We start from the raw sequence: 17,464 nt of genomic DNA, 5'->3' as shown, positions 1-17,464 counted from the left end.
TAATTCATCATAAAATTGTGGCAAAATTGTCAAAAAGTACCTTCTTTTTGCCTCACTTTGCGAGCTAGTACCTTATATTTTCAGTTTTGTTAAATAGTACCTTGAATTAGTACCTTATATTTTCAGTTTTGTTAAATAGTACTTTGTGAGCTAGGTTCTATTAGCGTGGTGATATAAATTTTATGGACAAATGTCTATTTTTGTATTTGAGGCAATAAGAAAAAGAAATGATTACAAAGGTATGCTCCAAAAGTCATGTACAAGTGAAAAAACATGAATCTTGGGACAAAGATTTACCTCCAAGCTCAAGATTTTCACATCATGAATCCAAGTTTGAAATCGAGGTTATGATAAAAATGTATGCGTTATTGAACTTGATTTCTTAGTCTCTTCACCATTCGGACAATAAGAAAATTAAGGTGTTAGCTTTAAAATTGAATTACTCCAGCTTCACTCACATAAGATTTCATTGAAAACGATTTTTTTTTTGGCCTTTTGCTCACATAAGGTGCGTTATCTTTACTGGATGAGGCTTGAACTTATTGGATACCTAATTGAAACTTATTGAGTGTTGTATCGGAACTTCGAATGACAAATTTCCTCCCACAATAATAGAATTTGTTTGGGACTCTTACATATGTGATGGATTCATTGGGTGTGGATGATGATTTTGAAAGAAAACTGATGAAAAAAATGATATGAAATTAACAAAACAATAGGAAAACTACAATAATCAGTCAGAAAAGGGGTATTTATAAGCAAACAACAAGCAACGGCTAATTTTCAAACACAAAAACTAGCTGTTGAGCATCAAAATGGGTAATTTTAAGTTATGAGTATTTGGTGAATTGAGTTTCAGAATAGGGGTATTTAGTGAAATAAGTATTAAAATAGGCGTATTTGGTGAATTTGAAAATTTGGCTAATGGAGGACTAACGACGCGTCATTAGTAAGGGTATTTTGGATATTAAGTATTTGTGAGGGGCATGTGGTGAATTTCTGAAAGTCAAGGGGCATTTGGTGAATTACGCCAAAACTCGGGGGTATTTCATGAAAAATCCGTTTATTAAATGATATTTGGGTCAGCTAGATAGTATGAAGCACATCGGGAGAGGATGGAGCTGGGCGGGGAGGGCGGGGATGGGGCGGATCCAACACAAAATCCACACCCGCCCCATCATCCATGGCGAGTATAATTTTTATACCCATTCCCGCCCCATCACTTATCAGGCCGCCATCATCCATGGCAGGTATAATATGAGATTGTGTTATTTTGGAGAAGTGGAACGTGTAAATGTGTAATATATCCCAAGATCACTAGAGACGAAACACTATAATTATTTCCTGAATGGTACAACTTTACTAATTTTAAAACAACTAATTTTTTTTTGACAGAAAAAAGAGTCGAAAAACTTTAACACGAACCTAACTAGGTTAATAAACGTGTCGTGTCGTGTTGACCTATTTCATTACTCGTATCCGAAATCACTAACGCATTTTTTTCGTGTACAAGTTGTATCGTGTTGTCGTGTTTGTGTATAAAGTTGTTATTCATTAGTTATCACTTACAAGGGCTTATCACCAAAGACATAAATTACTGGATGTTTTTTCTTAGCCGAGTTAAGTCATGTCAGTTTCGTGTTGAGAATCTCAACACTAACTCGGCCCTTTTAATTAAACATGTCATGTCGTGTTGACCTGTTTAATTAAACATGTCGTAAACCCTTAACATCGACCCACTTTTTCCGTGTTTGATTCATGTCGTGTAAGATTTTGCCAGCTCTAATGGTATTAGATCGAGGCTAATAATTTTTCTAGAATTTTTTTATATTTCCCGCCTATAATTATAGAGAAATAAAAATAATTGCGACACCAGCTTCGTTAATATCCCTATGCCGTTAGACTCGTTACAATAATGATATTTGAGCAACTGAGCAAGCATGAATGCATCACACTTTTTTTTCTCTAATACATTCATTCCGATTAACCTTTGAGACAAAAAAAATCCCTAATTTTTTGTACCTGTATTCAAGTCTCAGATGCAAACTACGCCATTTCCCAGAATATCTTTCTAAAAATACCTAAAATACTCAGTAATACAGTAACCCAATACATTCTATAAATAGAAATAAAAGCCGTTTTATACAGTTAATCTTCAAATAATTGTTTTTACATTCTCTCTCTTTCAAAAAAGAAAAAAACACTCTTCAGACCTGAGCTCATATCTCACCCTCGAATTCCCTTTGACACTCTTTTTCTCTCTCCTCTCATCTCTACTTTTCTTCCTAAACTTGTCGCAATTTCCGCAAATATTATTCGATCAGGTACCTTTAATTTCTGTACGTTTTCTTCCTTTTCGTTAAATTTTAGCTCGGTTCTTATGATTTTTTTCCCAGAGAAATGCAAAGAAATTTGGAATTTTTTCTTGTTTAGAAATTAATTTGAGTGAAAATTTGTGGGATTGCAGAATTTTTATTTTTATTTTGGGGATTTCTTTCGATTTCGTTGTGCAATTTCAAGCTGAAGTTGATAAGAGAGGGAAATTAAAGCAACCATCAACACTTTTACAGGGGAAATCAGGTTCGCGTTCTCTGTAAAATCCCTAATTTTTCTCTAATCTTATTTTATTAATTAGGGTTTGTAATAATGTTTGTCAGTTAGCGAGTTACAGCTTGGTATGATTGTTTTTTTTTTTGTGGCATTTATGCTTCTTGAGTTGCATTTTTTTTTTTTTGTAATTCAGTGGGTATTATGATTGATGATGATGTTAATAGAAGTTTTACTTAGTTTCTAGTTCGAAGATTTCCGTTATTATAAAGTGATTCCTGTTATAGTAACTAAAATAAAAGGAGAAAATAGATTCAGTTTACATTTGCAGATGCAAAGAAACAATGTAGGAATCACTTAATGATAATGCTTCATGAGGAAGAAAATTAGAGAAGGTGAGGTTGGTTCGTTTTGGAAGGATACCTTTTGATACTATCTATATATTGCTTGCTATAGTAGGGATCACTTAATCACAATGTTTGTTTATTTATGCTTTTGATATAACATGCTAAGGTTGTACATGTCATTTTTCGAGTAACACATATAACAGTCGTCCACGCCGTTTGATATCTTATTAGGCGAATAAGGGTCTGTTACTAAATTTAGATCATTTTAATAGAAGTGGTGATAAAATAGATAACCTCAATGTACTTCAACGGAAAGGGAGAAGGCCTTATGAGTAGATGCAATCTCAGGTGTTGAATATTTAACTACTCATAGATGTCTATAGGTACTTTGATGCTTCGGCTCATATGTGACTATGTGAGTTTGTGTTATTGCACGCTCAATACCTCTTGTTTGCTTCATTGGAGGCTGGTTGACATCAAACACAGTTTGCAGTCTTCTGTCCAGCTAGATATTGTAATTCACGAATCCCATTCTTTTTGAGGTATTTCATGTTAATATCAGTTGTTTCTCTTGGTCAAATTATTTCTACGTACGGACATACTTGTATTTGGCTGCTTAGTGCAGTTTGTAGTGGAATGTTATTCATATCTTGCTGATCACATTTTTTGTAATGGAAAATATAGTTGTGTAAAGAGCTCTTTACAGTTTGCTAAGTGAAAAAAAAATATTTTAGTGTTTTTTTAGCAATAATGTTGTTTTCGTATTTTCTTGCTGCTAGGTAAAAAGGAAAATAGTTGCAGGATACATAGATGCAATAACGGAATGCCTAGGTGTCACCCACTGATGTTAATTTGTTGTGGGGAAATGCATGAAATGGATAAAATAATGAAATGGAGAGCTTATATTGATGTCATAAATGATGGCCTGTGTTCAGTGATGGAAATAGGTATGGTACTCTCTTAACTTATTCTTGAAGTCCTTCTGAAAATAATTCCTGTAGGATATCTTGTGAGGGCCTTAACCATAAATTCGATGGGTGCTTCACTCTGATAACTTATCTGTTTTGCTGCTAATCTTCATCCTGCATACGTACTTTTGTTGTATTATAGGATGACCCAGATTCTTTTTCTATCACCTTTTTTTCACCTATAAGGCTATAACTAAAGTAGTGTGGCAAGAAGATTCTGCATAAAAAGGAAAATAATTTCAATTTATGTTGTGTAATGATGCTGATTGCTAGCTGATAATGTGAATCCAAATTGGTAAAATACTGCTAATCAAGATAAATATGCTATTTTGGGAAGGGAGATAAAGATGCACTCCTTGGTTCATGCGGCCGATCCTATCTTTTTGGGAAGAAGGCTTTGGTTTTTTGTTGTTGTTGTTGTTGTTGTTGTTGTTAGTTAGTTATACCAAGAAGGATGCTTTGTCGCATCAAGATGATGAAGATTTCTAGGAGTTAGCCTTTCCACCATATAGTTAATGACGTATTGTTTTCCTGGAATTATGCGTAACTGATAATTAATGTGCATTATATAGTGTTTTGTGACCAAAATTAGTATACTAAATGATTTTCCACAGTCGTCTTCCAGTTACATAAACTCACCAACCTTTTGGGATGGAGGTAGTGTTTAAGAACAAATTGGTTCATAAGGTGGAAGTGATAGTTACCACCAATGAAAGGTAAGATGCAAGAGGCAAGGTCTTGATGGTCTGGTCACTTTTGTAGAAAGCAAACAGAAGAGCAAGAACATGATAATAAGGGATTTCAAGAGAGAAAGGAAAAGCCGACAAATTAGGCATAGAGGGTGGCCATATGGGACTTATGTTATATTCTTCAATGGGATTAGTGCTTTTCTAGGATTGTTGTGGTGGACAATAGAGTGTCTTTTTTTATTCTTTATAGAAAATGATCAAATTTTGGCTTTCCTAAAGCATTGTTGTCTATTTTAGTTTTTAAATGACTGGGATTGCACTGGAATTGCACATATCAAGGTATAAGATGAGAACAATGCAATAATTTATGTTTTGTTTTTCTGCTAGTCCCTAAGTTTCTATAATGTTGTAGAATGAAGACAGTGATAATTTCCCTCTCCCCTCCCCCTCTTCGGCTGTTCCTATAAACTAGTATGAAATAAAGCTAGTAGCCGTGTCTCTGTTTTTCCCTTTTACTTCCATGGTTTCCATTGTTGCCCTTGGTAGCATCTGTGAAAAGGTTAAGACTTAAGACCATGTACAAATTCTTCCTTAGTTCTGTTGATGTTGGCAGTTGTGCTGGCTTTTATCATTGTTGTGATACGAATATTCCCAAATATGTGAAATTATTTATTTGGAAAGATTATAATTTGCTTGCTTTCCACCGAGGTATAAAGTATCATAGTTGGTCGTAGTTGAAAGACTTTAAACCTCATTTTCTTCTTCTTGAGCTGCAAACTGGAAATGAAACCTAACGTATCAGGCAGAAGGCTACACACCTGCAACACTGCAAATATCAGCAGTTCAAATTTTCTTTATTAGTAATTCTCAAAACTACATGTACAACAGCAACAGTAGGCAGAATGGATCCAACCATTGGCATAATTTAGGGAGAGAAGATGTATGCACTACACAACAAAACCTGGGCTATTTCTGTAATATCAGCAGTAGTCAGAAGTTCATGAAAGGGTTCTAAATCTCTCCATAAGACGTTTTCACATATTAGACAATTGTTTGTCTAAAAGTGTGTGGAGAGAAGTCTTGATTACTCCATTGTGGATTTTTTCATGGACTACCTCCATCCCTACTTTTTTTATCCTTTTGGGAAATCTGAAGTTGTAAGGAAGACATCATCATATATCTGTTAATGACTTAGAGCTCAATTCATAACTAACTATAGTTTTTCAAATTCGCCCCTCGTAGACTCTTTCAAGTTAAAAAATTTCATTATGTTCAATAATAGGCGGTTGGGAAGTTGTTATATATAGGGGAGGGATCCGGTGAGAACACCTCCTTATGTGAGAACACTTCTTATGGTGAGAACACTTTTACACTCTCTACGTTCTATATTTGTTCAACAATGTTCTAAATTTTCAAACTCATGTTCTAAATTTATTCAACCATGTTCTAAACTTATTTAACTATATTCTAAATTGGTTCAGCCATGTTCTAAATTTATTCAAGCATGTTTTAATTTTATTCAACCATGTTCTAAATTTGTAAGCTCATGTTCTAAATTTATTTAAGCATGTTCTAAATTTATTCAAGCATGTTCTAAATTTATTCAAGCATGTTCTAAATTTATTCAACGATGTTCTAAATTTTCAAAATCATGTTCTAAATTTATTCAACCATGTTCTAAACTTATTTAACAATGTTCTAAATTGGTTCAGCCATGTTCTAAATTTATTCAAGCATGTTTTAATTTTATTCAACCATGTTCTAAATTTTTAACCTCATGTTCTAGATTAATTCAAGCATGTTCTAAAATTATTCAACCATGTTCTAAATTTGTAAGCTCATGTTCTAAATTTATTCAAGCATGTTCTAAATTTATTCAAGCATGCTCTAAATTTATTCAACGATGTTCTAAATTTGTTCAACCATGTTCTAAATTTGTAAGCTCATGTTCTAAATTTATTCAAGCATGTTCTAAATTTATTCAAGCATGTTCTAAATTTATTCAACGATGTTCTAAATTTGTCCAACCATGTTCTAAATTTGTTCAACCATGTTCTAAATTTGTTCAACCATGTTCTAAATTTGTAAGCTCATGTTCTAAAATTATTCAATCATGTTCTAAATTTTTAAGCTCATGTTCTAAATTTATTCAAGCATGTTCTAAATTTATTCAAGCATGTTCTAAATTTATTCACGATGTTCTAAATTTGTTTAACCATGTTCTAAATTTATTCAAGCATGTTCTAAATTTATTATATGCTTTCCTAGCACAATAAAAGCGGTACAAGTTAATTATCAAGAGATTCAATCAAATTATAATGCGAATTGAAAAAGTAAATTAACCACATAAATCACTAAAATAAGTTATTGAAATTACAAAATTGATAACTAAAATCAAAATTCGGAATAATACATTTGAAACAAATCTAAGAAGATATTACAAAATTAAAATCAACCAAAATCTTTAAAATCTATCCTCTTGAATTAATTCGGTCCATCTCCACCGTCGCCTCTTAGTCTCTCTCCACCAGAAATCACAAGCACATCACCACAACCACAGATATATTTTGCAGCCACCAAATTGAACTCGATTTTAATTTTTGGAATTGAGAAATCAATTGAAATCGATTTTAATTGTTGAATTCAGAATTGGAAAATCGATTGAGAATGCCGATTAAAATTCGATTTTGAAACCTCCTAACAATCAATTGAGATGTCGATTGAAAAATCGATTTCGAAAAATCGATTGAAAATCTCTAATTGAAATTGATTGTGAATTGAGAAGTGTTGAGTGAGGAATCGGAGGAGGCAAAAGTTCTTACCGGATAATAGCGGCGGCGAGTGGCGAGCTGCGGCGAGAGATGAGCAGCGGTGCAGGAAACCGGCGGCGATTTCGACCACCAGCGATTTCGATTTCAAACAACAGCGCTGCGACCGGCGGCGATTTAATTGTTGTGACCGGCGGCGGCGAAAGGAGAACAGAGGCGGTGGAGAGAGGCGAGAAGCGGCGGCCAGATTGTGGTGGCTACGAACGACCGGTGACCGTTGTTCAAATGTCGATTTGCGTTTGAACCACAACCACTACCGAGAGCAGCGACCGGCGAGCGTTGGTGGCGACCGACGAGCGTTGGTGGAGACCGGCGAGCGTTGGTGGCGACCGACGGCGAGAGAATTGGAGAGAGAGTGGAATCTGAAACTGAATCTGAAATGAAAAATAAATGCCGTGAAAATAAAAATCGGGTGTATTTGTTAATAATAATTACAAAAATGTCATTATTAAAAAGTGTTCTCACCGTAAGGAAGTGTTCTCACCGTAAGGGAGTGTTCTCACGAGAGCCTTCCTCTATATATATATATATATATATAATATCTGTTTTTCAGCTATTGCACTAAGTTGTACAGAGCTGTAATTTATAGGCTGACATAGAACGATACGACTTATATAATATCATGTCCTATCAGCCACCATTGCTTCAACATCGTACTTTAACTTTTCAGTGTGTAAACTGAAAACCTTTATTATTTATTTCTTTACACCAACTTTGTTTTAGATTTGATATTTTGTGAATTTTGTATATTTTTCTTAATTTGTAATCTTTCTACAGGTGTGTGTTTTGCTGCACAAAATTATTATATTAAGGAACTTTAGTACAAAAGAAATATGTTCATACATTTAAGAAAAAATTGGCCTATATGGCTATATGGCTATATGATACCGGCTACAGCTTTAGCAAGTAGGAGTATACTCTATATAGGGTAGGTGGGTGCGTTCAATGACACATTGTCGTAACTTTTTCCGGATTCTATTCTTGGGGATCCTAAAATTTTGTTCAAGATGGATGGAATCAACTGTGATGGGGATCCTAAAATTAGTAAGGGGAGGAGAGGGTTTTAACGAGGGCTGGTTAAATGGGGATCTGGTGGAATCAACTGTGATGTGTCATTAAACGCTCCCAACATTAAAGTTGGTGCTCCTCTGTACACCCACTTTAGTTGTTGGCGTTGCTCTTTGCACGAAAGATGTTGGCATCATGTAGGCCAATTTTCCTACATTGAAAGCAATATATCTTTTGATTGTCTAAAGAGTTTGATTTCAACATGTACAATATCTACCCGGAAGTTTCCCAATACAATGGTTGCACTATAAGGCAATAACTCAATAAGACCCTCTCACAGCCTTGGGAAATAGGGGTGAAAGAAAATCATTTAAAAGATGCTTTTGAGTGGTTGAAAAGGGTTTTCGTACCACACAGGGTTTACAGTAGTTGTATTAGAACTTTTCTGATATCAATCTTAATTCACATACCTCGTAGGGTCTACTTTGACTCATTTCTTTATATCTTAAAAATTGACGATTCTTTCCTATGTAAATGCAGAAAAGGAACTTCAGCACCAGAGCCACATGGGCGGGGACTAGAAGTAATCTCTTTGCTTCAGGAATCACAGGGCTGCGTACTTTTGTGAGGATGAATTCAACAGATTATCATAGAAAAGGTGTGCTTTCATTCCCCCAAAATAAAATTAATGTGTTTTTCTTTACTGTTGTTGCCCACAAATAAGAGGGTGCAATTTTCTCAAGATCTGAAATTCTTAATTTATTTGGATGAGGATACCACTGTATTTTGTATGGTGATCTATGAATTTGTAACTATTCTATGAAATATGAATTACAAGCTAAGAGGCTAGATTGTTGGCTTTTAATGTATTATCCATTTAATTGCGCAACAAGATCAGGGATTATTTGTTTCATAGCTCTCTAATTTTTCTTCGTTTTTACCTTTCTTTTCTCCAGACTGTGGACGCATGGCAACCCATAGTGGCTCTCGCAAGAACCAACTCCATAATCGTCGAGATGCACAACCAAATCATTTGCAGAAGTTCAAAGACTCTGTTACTTCTGATAAGGTCCGGTTCTCATTGTCAAGTATCTTTGCCTCTTTGGCAAGTACACAAGAAAATTAGTCTGTTGAGTAACTGTATTAAAAAAAAAATCCTAAAAAAAGTACCTTTTTTGTGAATTACATTAATGTATGCTCAAAGATTTTTTTTGTTTTTTAAGTAGAGCATTTGGTCAATTTGGTTCTTGGAGATAAAAATAAAGTCACCCAATAACATATATGCATTTCAGTGTTAACATATACCGGGGTATAACCATCTCAATACATATTTCCTAGTTCCTCCATTTCTTAATATGTTCACTTGTTCCAGCTTTTCTTATACTATGCTCAGCTTTTATATATATAACAACAATAATAAAATAAAAACAATGCCATGTTATTTGTCTTTTTGAAATGTCAATACAACTTTAGTTGTTTCATTTAAATATAAAAAATGGAGAGATATAGTTCCCTTGCCTAGAAAACATGTATACTTATCATTTTCTCAAAATTTTGGTTTAAAAATTTAATGTACGAAATTGAAACTCTTCTTGAAATTTTCCCTCCCTAAGTAGACCTATCTCACGAGGAAATCTTTGTCAAATGTGGCTCGTGGCCAAACGCGAGTCACCCAATACAACCTTTTTTAGTACAAAAACGGAAAAATTCAGTACCAATACACTTTTTGTTTGTACCAATAAAAAATTAGCTTTATTGGTATCAAATATAAGTGTATTGGTACTGAATTTGGTACTTTTTGGTACTGGAAAGGTTTGTATTGGTTGACTTTTGTCCAATTTGGTCACAAGCCACTTTACGTTAGTCTTCCTATCTCACTCCTAATAGAATTGCCATTGCACCCTGTGTTTCTTTGTGTTTGGGGAGGGGAGGTGGAGGGGTTTGACTGGACTGGATTTCACAAATTCCCATGTCTCCTCTGCAACTGTGAGGCCTAATAGGTTAAGATTGAGAATTCGGTGCAGAAAAGTGGGGTTGGGATCAAGTTAGGGATGCAGGAGAAACCAATGGTGCCAGAGTTTACAAAGCAGGCGAAGGAGGTAGGCATATGGCTTGGTGGTGAGCTTGATCTCCTAAATCCAAGGAGTGAGTGAATGGGATAGGAAAAGGGGAGAGGGGAGAAAATGTCAGATGGGTGGAATTTGAATTTTAGTGTATGCATGTAGTTTTAACAATTGGATTTTTGTTTATATGAGGCTAACTATGAAAAATGATGATTTCTATAGAAAGTTGGACCTCGTCTGACGTGTGTACAGTTTTACAGGTGAAACATTGATAAAAATCTTGACAGGGATACATTATTAGTTTATGATATCTACAAAGTAGATGTTTGTGACAAACTTTTGAATGCCATGAGCTGAATTCTAGATTTCCGGAGCAATATTGACACTTCTTATCTTTTAAGATGCACTACTCATCTTTTCTGTTGTGCTCTGCAGGCATCTGTCGATGTGAATAACTTAACGCAACTCCACAGAGAAAGTATTAGTGGTGCAGGCGTTCCAGAGATTGTTGTTAGTTCTCCTGTAGTAACTCCTGTCCCTACATTTACGTTTGACGTATGTTGCGAGGATGGAATTCAACTTTTTGTTGATCTGAATTCAAGCCCATCAAACTGGATTGAGAGTTTAAAATCCGGAGTTCATATAAACGATGTTGTACACAAGCCCAAATCTCAAAGTTTTCATGAAGACATAGGCCTTTTATGTTGTCCTAAGCAAAAAAATGGTTCTGCTACTATAGGTTCATCTAAGGAGACCGATAATGGCCATCTTCAAGATGGATCTTACCCAACCACATTATTGACTGGTAATCTGGCAACAACAGGTGCACCTGATGAAGGAGAAGGACCTTTGTCTTCACCTGGATTGAAATTCTTAAGCAATGCTGGTCATAGCCCGGGGAATGTGATAGATGAACAAGGATATTTTACATCCAGACTTGAATCTGTTACTGAGAGACAACTTCCCGGTGCAAAATCTAGCAGAAGAGAGGGAATATTTGCTGCTGATCCAGATGTATATGCAGCTGTCCAGACTAGAAACCATTTTAAAATTACAGGGAATTCTGTGCCATCTGATCCTAAATGTTCATGGATGCCAGCACATCAGGGTTCAGATGCCGGTAATGGCATTTGTGAAATCCCACTCTTTCAGCAAACTAATTGCTCTGTGGACCCTGTTGTGAAATGTAATGAGTCGTCAACAACTGTTCGCATGGAGATGAAAGGATCAACTGTTGCTACTATGAGTCAGGATATTGAACATTCTCCTACTGGAATTGGTAGATGTGTAAATGTGGTTGACCGACTAAAGAATAACGAAGTGGTTTTGTCTCGAACAGTTAAATCTATTCAGGCTCCCAGTAATGAGCTTCAGATGTGGCCTGTACAAGCAGTTGATCAGAGCACATGTGTGTCTCCTGTATTGAATAGTATTTCATCATATCTTGCTGATAGTAGGAGTGAAGTGGAAACTCACAGCAGAAGACGCTTCTTCAGGAAATCTGATAGGAATATAAAAGAGACCCAATCTTATTCAGCGGGTAATCACTCAAAAGGCGGATATGTTTCTCCTTGTCACAGATATGAGTCCCAGAATGTTATCAATCATACTAAGGGTATTGAAACAGAAACTGCTGGATTTCTAAGGAAACAGGGGGCTGGTATTGAAACTGATGCAGCACTTTATCCTTGCCATATTGACGGGTCCCTTGAGTTGGTTGTTCCTAGGAAAAATGGGGTAGATCATTGCATTACAACTAAATCAAATGAGCTTCAAGAGGACATTTGCAGGAACCCATATACAGCCAATGTGGGAAATCTGGTATGTTAAACCTGCTTTAAACCTTTGTCCATTTCCGATTTTACTCTTATTTTGACTAGGACCGAAAAACCTAGGTAAAGCACTGAGAACAGGTTGCCATCTCATCTCAAGGACGCTTGAAGAATTATTTTATTAAACCAACAGTGATAAGTAGAAGTTATGCCCAAAGTTTAACATAAAATCGGCCTCCATGTTGACCTTCCTGAAGGAATAGGGAATAGTAAAACATCCTCAAAACAAGATAAAGATAAATACTATAGTCAGACTCAATGCTATTGCTAATAAGCGAGGGACGGGTATTATCCAAATTGTTTAGAGAGTTCTTACAACAAATCATCGCCTTCAATAAATAGTAAATACTATAGACAGACTCTATGCTAGTGCTAATCCCGGAGAGCTACAGCTTATGAAAATTTCCAACTTCCTTGTCATCAGACATCATCCATCACATGTTTTCCTTGATTATGTCTTACTCCCTACACTCTTTAATTTCCTTCCTAGTTACCATAGCAACAGAACCCAAGGGAGGTGAGAACTGAGAAGGTGGAAAAATTGGTCCTCTTTTTCCTTTTTTGGTAGGACTAGATGACTTGAGAGAAGTGAGCCAACAAAGTGGTACAAGGGAAGATAAAGGGATAGACATTTTACCAAACAAGGAATAAAGTAAAAGTAGGAATAACTTCACGAAACCGAAGGAGTGTAACAAACCCATTTGCTCCTTTACTATCTAATAAATCTTTCTTTTTTCTCGCTCTAACTCTCTAAAGCTTCTGCAATAAAAGTATCTAAATTGCCAACTGCTTTAGAAGCTGCTGTCATGAGTTCTTCTGGATTATCTCTTATAACAAACGGGCGCAAACCAATTGCTGGCTTGCCGCCATACCGTTAACATACCTTTTCCTTTTCTCGTCTTCTCTTTACTTTATTTGGGGAGGAGGTGGATTCTATATTGCAGTGTATAATACGAAGAGTTGAAGTGTTTAATGATTGTCTAAAATATAAAGAAATACCTCAGTCTTCGTTGCAGGACTTCCTTATCTTTCTGGATTCGAGCTTTTGCTTACTTTCAAAGGAATAATCTTGAATAATATCCGATGTTAGCAAGCTATGGGATTCTTCTAATTTTCCACAGAAGCAGTTGGCTTTTTCCTACTTTCTCTCTCTTTTTTATGTCCTCAACTTCAACAAAAATAGTACACAAGGTCCTTTGGCTTGACCCTGTCAGCTTGAACCATCATGATACTCATATAGCTCAGTTGCTGGCTCTGTGTTTCTAGTAAGATATATCACAAACTTTTTCCAAATAAGGACCATCATGATATTCATATAGGTCAGTAGGATATTTTCTTTTCTTTTTCTCCTGGCTTTAATCATTCATCGACTCAGTGGATTAGCTTCTAAGTAACGCTTACATTGCAGGGTAAGAGCGACACTGGAAGTGGAAGGGAGGGATCAGAGTAAGAACTTCCCCTATAAGATGGTTTTTAACTTTTATGCTGAGGTTACCTTATTGATTTAGCTAATAACTTCTTCTTTTTTTCTTATTTAGATGCTTGAACTTTAATAATCTAACAAAGAAGCCATGGAAAAAGCCTCTGGATCCAGAATATACTGGGGAACACAAGAGGAAGAGAAATTTTAATAGCGATGAACATCAAAGTAAATTGGTAAATGCCCAGGCAAAGATTTTGAGGTCTTCAAACCAGTTTGCTGAAGATGACCATTCAAAACGAAGAAGATCGTCACGGCTTTTTACCAAGGTTTACCCTCATTCCTTGTCTTTCTGTTCCTACCTCGCTCTTATTAGTCTCTCTTTTCTCTTACCCACCCACCCTTGCACACACCCAGTACTCACACCAAGAAGCTATCATGTCCATGCTGTATTATACTACTATATTGTTAAGTTGCCTAAACTACGAAATCAGTTGAATGTCATTTTGCTTGTTTGGCAGGAGTTGCTATACTGTAAAATGGGCGGGGTTCTTTTTCTGATAGTTAATTGTTTCTTTTGATTCATTCAGTTCAATCTTGGCTTCGCATTCTTATATTTTCTTTAAGTTTTGAAACCCATTCAGTTCTGAAACATGAAACATAATAATTTCGAATTCAATCTGGTGAAGTAGTTTTGTTATAGAAAGCACATGTTGTCTAAATATACAGCCGATATAGTAATGTAGGCTATACTGTGTATTGATTTTTTTCCTACGTGTATGATTCTTGCCAATCCCACATGCTGCGTAAGGATGTATACACTACGAGCTTTGCTGTTATATACGTGTATTTGTCATCGCCATTCTAAAGTTGCAAGACATGGTTAAATACTTATATCTACAAAAAATGCAAACGTGCATATAAAGAGCAAAGGTTTTATCTTGATTCTTAGAGTTGATGCCCAATTATTAATTCAATTGAAGTACTCGAGCAGTCCAGCAGGAAGTAGTTTCAGTGATGCTCTGGCATGTGAAGTAGATAAAAGAAACTGCATGGATCTTATATGAAGTTAATATTTGTTTGTCTTTTCATGCAATATTAGATTTTTAATTTTTATATTCAAATATGCTAGTAGTAAGTTTAGTCATTTAGTGGTTGAGAATATTGCCATGACGTGCAGTGGCGAAGTGATACAACTATACAAATTCTATGGTTTGAGTAGGACTTGAAAAAGAATTAACAAGAGGAAGATAAACTAAGAATGCTCTTTTAATTGAAAGGGAACCAAAAAAGAAGTTTTGGGAAACTGACTAACTGAAGAATCGAACGAACACTGGACCGACATTGACATGACCATCACATTTCCACATAACCACTTGAACATCAATTCACGCGAGTTAAATAAGAACTCGGCTCCGTCCCTGGATATCAGTGAGCTGTGTTTTTTTAGCAACAACGAGGTGTATTTTTACCAGCTTATGCAAATGGGTAGTAAGAGTTGTGTTCAGTTTGATCTGCACAAATAATAAGATTAAGATGTTGAAAGATTGTCGAATGCTAATCAGTTAATGAACTCTGCTGAACTCTAAATACATTTAGCAAGGTTGGACATTGACTAATTGGATTCCTAAGCTTAGTGCATGAAAGTAGAAATAGGAAATTGGAATATATGAGCATGTATCTGAATTTTCCGGTGGGTGTAGGTTTGGGGGTGCATCACTTGAGGTTTATCAATAACCTCTTCTCATTGAGTAAGGTTGTGTACTTGTGGATCCCCTCAAGCACTAGGTAACAGTGTATGTACTTTATGTGAATAATACCGCGTAGTCTTTATGAGATAAGTGCCACTGTGCCAGCTTACAGTTCTGGGTGAGCAGTTAAATTGGAGCTCAATGTATAGGCTTATGTTTCTTGTGCTGATATATTAAGTTGTGTATGTATACTTTGGGTTACTGATATGTTTATGTTCTGTGACAGTGAGTTGTGGAGGACACAAGTAGAGTTGCTCATGATATTTGGTGAAAGCTGAGATGCAATTTAGGTTAGTACTTCGTGTTTTATGCACCATATCTTAATTATGCAACTGTCTGAAAGCTGTGAATTTTTTGTTTGATTCTCATTGTTCAATTGATCGTTTTTGGTGGCTTGGTTACTCTATAAACTTGTGATTTTCATTGCTGGAAGATCACACGAGTAGAAAATAAGTTTGTTTGTCTACAATTGTCTTTCTTTGTTATACCTGTCCCTCTGAAAACAATTCTGTTGAAGATCACAGAAAATGTTGCACCGGCTTATTTACTTTTACAAACTTCTTTCTCTGCTTTTGCACATCTTCGAAAGTTAGTTTATTATCTAGATTGATTGAGTAGAGGAGAGGTTGCATATATTTGAACATCTAGGAAGTTGCTTGATTAAAGTAATGTAAGTGTGTAACAATTGTCATTGCTGGAACTTTTCTTCTTTCGTGAAATAACTTACACGAGTATGGAATATGTTTAATCCTGATCATATAAATCACGGTGTTTTGCAGGTTTGCTTATAAGTTGGAGAACACATAGATACAAAGAAAGAATAAGGGTGCTGCATACTACACATTTTTAGTTACTTGCTATGTAATGCCACGTAATTTGTTATCATAATCTTGCCCTTTCTGTCTACATGACATGAGGCCATTTTTTCCTTCTATTTTTTTTATTTTAGTTTGCTCTCTGTTTTGAGGCTTGTATATAATCAGGATGCATTTCAATTATATTTCTTAGTTTTCTTGCTCTTTCTTTTGATTTGTGTGATACATTTTACATTTATAATACAAGGTATTCTTGAACCTTTCTCTCTCTCGGGGGTGCTAGTTCAATTAGCCAACTCGCAAGTTACTCAAACTCAACGCTGTCAAAATTTGACTCGAATTCATTAAAGTTTATTTTTGCAGTTTTTTAAGCTCGACCTTAGTTTTGTCCCAGTTTGTGTGAGATAATTTGGAGGTATGCAAACTGATAGTCCCATAAAAATTCATTAAAGTTTATTTCTGCAGTTTTTTAAGCTCGACCTTAGTCTTGTACTCTTGTCCCAGTTTGTGTGAGATAATTTGGAGGTATGCAAACTGATAGTCCCACAAAACACATGTGATCGACTGACATTGGTAAAAAGAAGAGAAAGATTTCACTTTATAAGGCTAAAAGATTATTCCCATAGTTTTAAGATGGAATCTGCTGGTAAATATCTAGAGAATATTTAAGGTTTGCTCACTGTTGAAAAAAGTGATGATGAATATAGCTACATGCCTACATACACAAACAACTAGACCTGGTTATTGGACAGGGTAGTTCAATGGATATAGAGTTAGGGTCAAGTTAATAGGGCTTTTATTGGGCAGGGCTCTTATTGGACAGGGCCTTTATTGGACAGGGTCATTATAGGGTCAAACTTATACTACAATTATTTTGAAAATTAAAATAGTAATGATATAAAAAATTACGTGTATAGCTTCGTATTTACTTGTACTTGCACATGGCTCTTTTGTTTTTCATTTTTCATTGCTCGTTTATTAACCCGCCCACTAATGACCCGCTATTGACCCGCGACCCGCTTTTGACCCGCCCCATTATCGACCCGCTAAAAATAACCCTTTCAATACCCGACCCTCTTTTGACCCGCACCGACCCTGACCCGCCCTGCCCGATAACCAGGTCTACAAACAACATAACGTTTTGGTCTTTTAATTTTCAACGTCTACATAATCAAGGAGATCTTATACTACATACT

The 17,464-nt window shown here is 35.6% G+C and overlaps 1 protein-coding gene across 7 annotated transcripts; it reads left to right on the top strand.

The window, feature by feature from the left end:
• Positions 1-2,155: 2,155 nt before the first annotated feature.
• On the top strand, positions 2,156-16,528 carry LOC110794864 (uncharacterized). Of its 7 annotated transcripts, none has more exons than XM_056830878.1 (11): positions 2,168-2,324; positions 2,468-2,580; positions 3,278-3,436; positions 3,674-3,841; positions 8,928-9,045; positions 9,344-9,456; positions 10,886-12,271; positions 13,691-13,728; positions 13,821-14,031; positions 15,680-15,743; positions 16,233-16,528. In XM_056830878.1, the coding sequence occupies exons 5-10, from the start codon at positions 9,018-9,020 to the stop codon at positions 15,680-15,682; spliced, it is 1,779 nt and encodes a 592-aa protein (XP_056686856.1). In that variant the 5' UTR covers positions 2,168-2,324; positions 2,468-2,580; positions 3,278-3,436; positions 3,674-3,841; positions 8,928-9,017; the 3' UTR covers positions 15,683-15,743; positions 16,233-16,528. The 7 variants fall into 7 exon arrangements, with proteins under 7 accessions (XP_021855519.1, XP_021855520.1, XP_056686859.1 ...); XM_056830879.1 differs by having other exon boundaries at positions 2,175-2,339; XM_021999827.2 differs by lacking the exon at positions 3,278-3,436 and having other exon boundaries at positions 2,156-2,324.
• Positions 16,529-17,464: the final 936 nt, after the last annotated feature.

Source organism: Spinacia oleracea, chromosome 6 (assembly GCF_020520425.1).
Source record: "Spinacia oleracea cultivar Varoflay chromosome 6, BTI_SOV_V1, whole genome shotgun sequence".
Taxonomy (NCBI): Eukaryota; Viridiplantae; Streptophyta; class Magnoliopsida; order Caryophyllales; family Amaranthaceae; genus Spinacia; species Spinacia oleracea.
Note: the sequence above shows the minus strand (reverse complement) of the source record. Positions and strands in the feature narration are given on the sequence as shown.